General features: G+C 31.3%; 1 protein-coding gene across 1 annotated transcript; it reads left to right on the forward strand.

The window, feature by feature from the left end:
• The first annotated feature begins 6,232 nt into the window (after positions 1-6,232).
• Positions 6,233-8,400, forward strand: LOC105804398 (cation/calcium exchanger 1). Its single transcript, XM_012636999.2, has one exon. The coding sequence runs from the start codon at positions 6,494-6,496 to the stop codon at positions 8,291-8,293; it is 1,800 nt and encodes a 599-aa protein (XP_012492453.1). The 5' UTR covers positions 6,233-6,493; the 3' UTR covers positions 8,294-8,400.
• Positions 8,401-9,513: the final 1,113 nt, after the last annotated feature.

Genomic DNA, 9,513 nt, shown 5'->3' on the forward strand with positions numbered 1-9,513 from the left:
TATTTCATTCAAAACTGATGTTCTTGACTCGAATTCCTCGTACCTTTAGCTGGTGGGAACGTGATACCCTGAAAATAATTTCCCATTATTTCATGCATGTACTTTGTATGTTCGAATTCCTCGTATCCTTCACTCAATTGTGAATTATTTACTAAATTATCATAATTTAAAACTAAAGACATTTAATAATAGTTGTATAATAAATATGTTTTTTTAAGAAAATATACTAAAGATGATTATGTTGATAAAAGGGTAACCTTTTTATTTATATAATATGCTTATGTAAAAATTTAAAATTATATAACTATTTTATTATGCATTCATTTATTATAATTTTATACATAAACTGTGTTGACACCATTTTTTGTCAGAACGGGGTCAACTTCGGTTTTGAAAAATGAAAACGAAAACGGGAGTCGCCACCGATCCTTTTTGATGAGGTGTGATCGGATCACCTCGAAAAGTGGTTGTTTTTAATAAACGATTTGATTTTATTAAAACAACGAGTTTGGTCCACGAAATTCAAAAAAATAGGCTTGGAAGTCGGTTACGTACGAGGAAGGATTAGCACCCTCGTAACGCCCAAAATTGGTACCTAGTCGATTAGTTAACGTCTTAATGTCGAAAATTGAAAACTTTGAAGAATTAAAAAATACAATCCTTGTATTAAAATGTTGAAAATTTTGGGAAAAGAAGCATATTTCACGTTAATCGAGAAAAAGGCATCATATCCAGTAAGTTAGGACACGATCTTTTTTAATTCTCGAGATCGTTTAAAACTTGAGTTTGGAAATATTCACGTATTTAGATTCATTGTGAAAATCGAAACCCAGTAAGTTAGGGCACGACTTTCTCAAATCTAAATGCAAAATACTGCATTTATTAATTTTTAGAAAAAATCCTCATCTCGGGAAAACAGCATGTCATATCCAACACGTTAGGACACAACATATTGAATTCCCGATAATGAGCCTTTTATCATCCTTAAAGAAGTAATCTCGATTATTTAGATTCAACGAAGAAAATCAGAACCCAATACGTTAGGGCTCAATTCTCTCGAAGATCCCAAATACCGAGTATTACTTATTTTTTAAAATTTCTTTCTTGAAATCTAAATAAAAATGGGTGTAATGGAATAACAATGATAATGATGTAAGTAAAAATAATACAAGCAAAAACCAAAGATAATAAATAAGAAGTCACATGTATATAAATAAAATCAATCACGTATGTACAATAACGAGTAATAAACAAATAAAAATTCTAAAGCATAATAAATAATAATAACGGACATACAAATAAATAAATAAATAAATGAGGAAAATAAATAAAAGATATGTATATGGATTATAAAATATAAAAGCATAAATATTTACATATAAAGGTATATAGATTATAAAATACAAAAATATATAAAATATAAGTATATACGTTATAAAAAAGTGTGTATGTACGAAGAGATATGCATTATAAAATATATGTGTATATATACATATTTTAGAAATTATAAATATAAAAGATACATGTATGGATGTATATGTATATGTATATGTATATAGGAAAATAATAAAAGTATATAGATATATATAGACATATATTATAAAATAAAAATGCGTTTGTATGTATGCATAAATAAATTATAAAATATATGTACAAGCATAATGCATATATATAGATATATATATATATATATATATATATAGAATAAAAATAAACCTAAAAAAACAAAACTATTCAATATGTTAACGAATAAATAAAAGGAAAATAAAACTAATAATGATAATAATTAATAATAATAATAATGATAATAAATGCTAATACAAAATTAATAATGATAGCATTAAAAATATTTAAACAATTAATTTAGTAGAAAAATGATTACAATAACAGATTAGGGATTAAAATAAAAATAAACAAAGTTTAGTGTCGAAATTAAAAAAGAAAAGCACTAAAAGGACCAAATCACAACACGCGTGAAAGGAAAGGGACCAGAAGGGCATATATCCCTCCCTTCAAAACGCATTACTTTGATCAAGGCTAAAATGAAACAAAAATAAAGTTATGTAGCTAAATTAAAGAAACAAAAGGGACCAGATTGCATTAAGGCGCAAAAGCAGAAGGATCTCGCGCGAAAATATCCCATTAATATGGAAACACGCGGACCCTGGGTTGTGGGTCGACGCGCGGGTTATGGGTTCGCCGCGTGGTCACCGTGGCCAAAGGCCGACACGGTGTGAGGAAACCCTCCCTTTTCCCGTGTTCCAATATGAACCCGAATATGGGTTTTCAATCTCTAAAATCGAAGAGGAGAGGCCTCAACCCCCCTTTTCCGATTTAGGTCCGGCGACGGCGCAGGTAAGGACTCCCCTCGACTTTTCCCCTTTTTTTTATATCTTATATATATATGTGTGCTTTAAAAAACAGAAAAAAACAAAATAAATAAATAAATAAATAAATTCGAAGACCGAATGAAAAAAAAAGGAAATAATAACCTTTCTTCAAAGATTTTTCATCTTTATTGATTCAGCAATGTTTTTTGTATTCTCCATCGAAATCCCCCTATTACATCGTTTTTCTGGGTTTTTTAAAGCCGAAATATCAATTTTTTATATTTTTTTCACTGTTTCTGCTCTTGATGCTGCTCCTATTTCTTTTTTCATGTTGCTTGCAGGTTCTGGCGAGATCAACGGAGACAGAAAGCTTCTATTTTGGTGTAAGGGTGGCTGGCGGTGTGCGCGCCGAGGGCGCACATGGGAGCAGCAAGGGCTGCGGCGCCCTAGGGTTAGGGATTAGGTTCTTTTGCTGAAATGTTTTAGTTGTTTTTGGGCTTGTTGGGCTAGGTTTCAATTTGGGTTAGTTTGGGTTTAATTTGGGCTATGTGGCTTGGGAATTTGGGCTGTAGAAATTTAGGTTTTGGGCCGGGTAAAAAATGGGCTTGTACAAACTGTGTAACAAATTGTATATTAAAAAAGCAATCTAAAAGTTTAGAATCAGGGATGAAGTCTGATATTTATTTTTAGTGAGGCTAAAATTGAATTATAAATTTTAAGGGGCTAAAATATAATTTTATCATTGTATCAACTTATTATTTCAGAATTTTTGTGGGACTAAAATTAAATTTTATCTTCTTAGAAGTCTGAAGGACAATTTTACTATTACATTAATTTATGATTTCAAAATTTTATAGGGATTAAACGAAAATTTTCATTTTAGGGTAGAACCACCTTACCCTCGTAGTGTTATCCCTGTTTAAAATTTAATCGATTAATTGTATGTTAACTTAATATATTTTAATTAGAATAATGGATTTTATTTTATATATTTAATTCATTTAAATTAAAATAAATTAATAAAATTATATACTTAAATAAAAAGAGTTTAATTATTCAAATAAGATAACGAAACTAATAAATTAAAATTTATTATTAATTTTAATTTAGATTGATATTATGTGATCTCTGTTTTTTAAATATTTATTAATTTAATTTTAAATAAAAATAAAATTTCAAACTTAGTGGTGAATTATCTACTAAGCTATTATAACTTAAACCTTATATGTTTAATGATAGTTGTTAACAAAAGATGATTGTACAATTAACCCTTTCTATAATATTTTCGTTTGTTTGTCAAAATTTAAATGTTATAGAGAAGTGACTATTATACATTTAAAACATTTAACTTTTCTATAACAATATTTAGTATTTAGATCATATAAAATTATAATACATTAATAATATTGATTAGTGAAATTTAGATAATATTTAAAAAAACTACAAATGTAATTTCATTTATTAAGGATTGTTTTCATTTAATTAAATGTGATTAATATATTTTATATGTAAAAGTTAAAAAATTATTGAAATAATATCTTAATTAAACTTTATTATTTTTATTGCACTCGGAATAAAATTAACTTCACTAAAATTTGAAACAAGTGGTTGTTATAAAGAATTAATTTAATAAAAGGTGTACTTTATAGTTTATGGTTGTTGTTGTTAGAGATGAAAAGTTATTATAGAGGATAAAAATAAAATATAAAAATCAATTCTACAACAATAAACTTGGTTGTTATGGTGAAATATTGTTATAGGAAAAAATTATTTATATCTATGGCTTATGTAAAATTTAAAATTATATAAATCTTCTATTATGCATCCATTTACTATAATTTCATCCATAAATTGGTAAATATTCAAAACTTTCTGGAGACAAATTTCATTTAAAAATTTCAATTTAAAAGTTTGAAATTTAATGATTTAATTGTAAGTTAACCTAATATGTTTTAATTAAGATAATGAAATTTATTTTTATATGTTTTGTTCATTTGATTTAAAAAAACTAAAAGTCACAAACTTAAATAAAAGGTTTAATTAACTTTAAATTAAAATAAATTAGCGAAATTAATATTTAAAACTTATTATCAATTTTAATGTAAATCAATATTAAATATGGGAAATTTATTTTTAATAGTTTTAAACAAAATAATGAATTTACATTTTTAGATACGTTGATACAATGTACAACAAGAAAAGAGGTAAAGAGTAGTATGTGGTGGTGTTAAGGAAACCGTCTAAAGAGTCGAAAAGTAAAAAATGGACAAAATGACAAATTGATTGTTGGAAGAGAGTGATTGCTCGAAGTATATTCAAGGCTTAAAAGGTCGATCATTTCTTCATCGTTGGGAAAGTATTTATAAGAGAAATCCTTTTATCTTGTAGTGTAATGTGGCAGGCTGTTACATCGGATGTACTGACATAGTGTACGTGCGAACATAGTGGTTCTAGACAGCACGAGGTTGTTATTGTTCTCTAACAAGACCCATTTGTTGTTAGATGTGTGTTCACACTTAGAAGCATTCATACCTAAAAAGCAAGTGTCTGATGAGGTAGTTTGTTAGGCGAGTGGACTTGTCATGGGAGCAGGTGGACAAGGCCACCTTCGAGGAGGAACGAGCGGTCCAAGTTCTTAACTAAGAACACGGGAGGGTTAGGTGGAAAGAGCAAGTGGTATGACTTGGGAAAATGTTTGGGTGAGGGGGACCCAATGATGTAGTGGTGAATCAGAATGTTTGGGTGAGGGGGACCCAATGATGCAGTGGTGAATCAGACCCTTACTAGCCCTAAAATGAAAATTTTTATATTTAGGCCCTTTATAGTTTATAAAATTTTAAATTAGTAATGGTAAAACTATACTTTGTCCCCCAAAATGATAAAAATGATTTAATCCTTTTAAAATTATAAAAATATAGACTATTAAAATAGTAAAATTATATTTTTACTATCTTAAAAATATACAATTTAATTCTGGTCCCACAAAATTTTTTTGACTTCACCGCCACAATGATGAGTAGGGAGGCTGGTTTCGATGATTCATTATGATGATATGTGTTTGAGGTCTAAAGGTATATCAAGAAAATAAAAGTGTTAACTTTAAAAGGTAATTAGGGATTCAGTTGCTCACCCTGATGTATTATAAATTATAGATCATATATACAATATTTTATTTTTTACATGTTAAATAGAATAGAAAAAAGAAAGTGGGAAAAGAAAATGAAAATCTATGAAGCTCACTTGTGAAAGAGACCCGGGAATAAAATTTCAAGTACTACCCAAGCTTCTGTTCCATTAGCCCATGTTAATTGCTAATATCGTTCCAGCAGATGTGTTCTCTTTTTACAAATTTCATGAATCCCATGAAAATCCCATATTTGTTAAACCAAATACTTGTAGCACACGCAAGGGTTGGTATCCCAATTCGGATGAATCAACGCAATCAAAACTTCCAAGTCTTTGTTTTAAGTTTTCATGGATTCAAATGTTGTAATTTAAGATATTTAATTGGTTTATTCACTTTTTTTACTTCCTTTTGAAGCTTTGGCATTAGGAAATTTCCTTGCTATCGTACATATTACATTAGAGGTACAAGCCATAAAATGGTTCCAGCTTCGTAATCAATAAGCAAGCCATTAAAGGTTTGCCTTTCCAGAATATATATTAAAACAAACGCACAGAAATCCACCGAGACTTCACTAGTTTTATTTACATGTTCTCTTGATGGACCTGAAACAATGAACAGAAAAAATAGACATATCTTCTCCCACTTTCTCATCTTTCAAACATTACTTGAATGGTGTAGATTTGGACGGTTTAAAACACTTATGTAAAAAGCCCAAGCTAAAATCCAGATTTATATGTGTTTTGGATTTTGCTTTACTGCTGGAAAATGATATGATTTAAGCCTTGACTGGTGCATTTTAATGTGCTATCTGTTGAGTAAATGCAACAGTTGTATTCATTATTCACTGTTAGTCTTATTACTTCGAAAAAAACTTGCTTCTTGGATAATATCCCCCACCTCTCCATATAACACAGCTTGAAAGAAAACCCATCACTTACCCGCCAAGAATGAACCTTCAGCAACCATGAACTCCACATCTCAACATCCACACCCTTAACATCATTTCTTGCAAAGCTTCTTGTTCTATCACCTGTGAATGGCAACTTCATTGTTTCTGGTTAAGAAGCTCCCTCTTTTAGTTAATGTATCCTTTGTTTTCCTCCTCTTCTTCTTTATCATAACTTATGATTTTCTTGGTCAATCGAATAATGAGCAAATTCCCATCATTAATAGCCACTCTTTGATCCCCCATGGAAGCAACAATGATAGCTGCGCCAGTCTCCATGACTTCACTGATTATAAGCATAAGTGCTTGTATGTTAGGTCTGAAATCGGGTGCAGGCCTAAGGGATACATAAACTATCTCCAGATTTTTTATTGCACTTGTGGCAGATTTCCGATCCTTGGCCATCTTGTACTCTTTATTTGGCTTTTTGTTTTGTTCTACTTATTGGGTGATACTGCTGCAAAGTACTTTTGCACTTCCTTGGAGAGTTTGTCTAAAATCCTGAGGCTTTCCCCTGCCATTGCTGGAGTCACCCTCCTTTCACTTGGCAACGGTGCTTCTGATGTTTTTGCCAGTATTGTTTCCTTCACGAGATCTGGAAATGCAGGTGTTGGCCTAAATAGTGTCTTGGGTGGTGCCTTCTTTGTGTCTAGTGCTGTTGTTGGGGTTATTAGCATAACAATTAGCCATCATCGGATTCCGATCGATGAGCCGAGCTTCATTAGAGACATCCTCTTCTTCCTTTTAGCACTTTCTACCCTCGTGTTCATCATTTTTATTGGTGAAATCACTTTGTGGGGAGCTATTTCTTTCCTCTCCATCTACTTCCTGTATGTTTGTGCTGTTTCTGCATCACATTTCTTCAACAAAAAGAAGGAAAGGAACATGGAATCCGTACCAGTTTCTTCTGTTTCAAACAGCAATGATAATATTGGAGAGGTTGGTATACCGTTACTTGGTTATGCAAGTGATGAAAAATCTTTCATGGTGGATAAAGGAGCTCACGAAAACCAAGATGAAACCACAAAGTTTTTCAACTTTGATTCACCAAGTTTTTACTACTTCGGTAAGTTTCTGGATCTTTTGGAGTTACCTTTATACTTGCCAAGGAGATTGACCGTTCCAATTGTCGATGAGGAGAGATGGTCCAAGCCATATGCAGTCATTTCAGTGACATTAGCACCATTAATGTTGGCCGAACTATGCAATTCTCAAAGGGAAAAAACCATGGGTTCCAAAACCAGTTTGGTGACCTATATGATTGCAGGATTGGTTGGAATGGTGCTGGGGAACCTTGCCTTTGTGACCACCAAGAAGTCTAGCCCACCAAAGAGGTGCCAATTACCATGGCTTATTGGAGGATTTCTAATGAGTGTGACCTGGACGTATTTTACAGCTGAGGAACTAGTATCTTTATTGGTTTCTTTTGGGAATATCTTGGGGATAAGTCCTTCAGTTCTGGGGCTCACTGTCCTTGCTTGGGGAAATTCACTTGGAGACTTAATATCTAATTCAGCAATGGCAATTAATGGTGGGGCAGATGGAGTTCAAACTGCAATCTCTGGGTGCTATGCTGGGCCCATGTTTAACACATTGGTGGGTCTGGGGGTATCATTTGTTTGGTCATCATGGTCTCAATACCCTTCTTCATTTGAAATTCCTAGGGACCCTTCTCTTTATGAAACACTAGGATTTCTAATGGCAGGCTTGCTTTGGGCACTGGTAATTTTGCCAAGAAAAAATATGAGATTGGATAGGTTCTTTGGGGGTGGTCTCTTAATCATTTACTTTTGCTTTCTCTTTCTCAGACTAGCCAGAGCTCTTGGTTTACTCAAACTTTATGAGGCTTTCCCACCTCACACCCTAAAATGGTGGTCTTCTTCATTGTAATTTCTGATAGATACAGATAGCAGTAAACTAATATATATATATACACAAATATATGGGAATCATTATGTATATTATGAATCAAAAATCAATGCTGCTTTTCCATTTCACTTTCTTATTTTCAGCCAGAAAAATCAGGATCCATCGATTGCAAAAGGGTGGTTTTGAACTTTAAAATGAAAATTCAAGGATGAGATAAGAAGAAATTATTTATCCTTTCTTTGTCATTGTCACTTGTTTTTTTTTTCTTTTTTTTGCTTAAGCAATGCTGGTTTCATATGAAGTTCTCTTGTTCCTCTTTCTTCCTTGTTTAGTTTCAAAACAAGAGAGCAACTACCATATCATGTGATTGATTTAGTCCACACATAATTGCTATTAATCTGGTAGGAAATTTAATCGAGATTAGATAAACTGGTCCTTTTATAAAAACATTTTCATTCATCGTGTTGTTTTTGGCAATGGATTCTTCAGGATATATTTTCCCACTAAGTAGAAGTATTACTTTTCTTCTTTGATTCTAGTCTCAAATGTAAGCATAAAAAATCGTGATTTGGATACGATCTTAATTAGAAATTTCAATCAACAGGTAAGGAGGCTTCACACGATTTGTAGTCTTCACTTTCAATTATATATTACTTACATGAATGGGTTGTAATTTGAAAAGAAACCGGGGATGGCAAATGTTGAGAATTTGGAATTTATTGGATATCATCTTCTAAAACTAAAGAGAAATTTAAAAGGAGCCGCACAATCGGCCTCAAACTTGTGCCTTCTCCAACCTAGTAATTCATTTAAATCTTTGTCATTCAATAATTTTTTAGCATAAAAATACTTCAAAAAATTATTGCGCGACTTTTTGGTATACTGGTGGTATACTCCAAGACATGTGTTTTTATTATTATAATTTTTTAATATTTTACCATATTCCTATAGGACACTTGTCAAACCCCTACCTCTACTTGTGGAGTCTAAAAACTTACCGGTAATGTATCAAATATTTTTTTTCCAAATTTATTTTGACACCTTAAAATTTTTTAATTTTTTTCTTTTTTATCTCTCCCTAACATAAAATTTCCGGCTTTATTTTTATACCAACCCAAGGGCGAAGCCAGAAAAAGTTTTTAGGGGGGCCGGATGAAATTTTAATTTTTTATAGTCTATATCTTTATAATTTTTAAAGGATTAAATTGAATTTTTATAATTTTAGGGGCGCAAAGTGTAAT

Source organism: Gossypium raimondii, chromosome 11 (genome assembly GCF_025698545.1).
Source record: "Gossypium raimondii isolate GPD5lz chromosome 11, ASM2569854v1, whole genome shotgun sequence".
NCBI lineage: Eukaryota > Viridiplantae > Streptophyta > Magnoliopsida > Malvales > Malvaceae > Gossypium > Gossypium raimondii.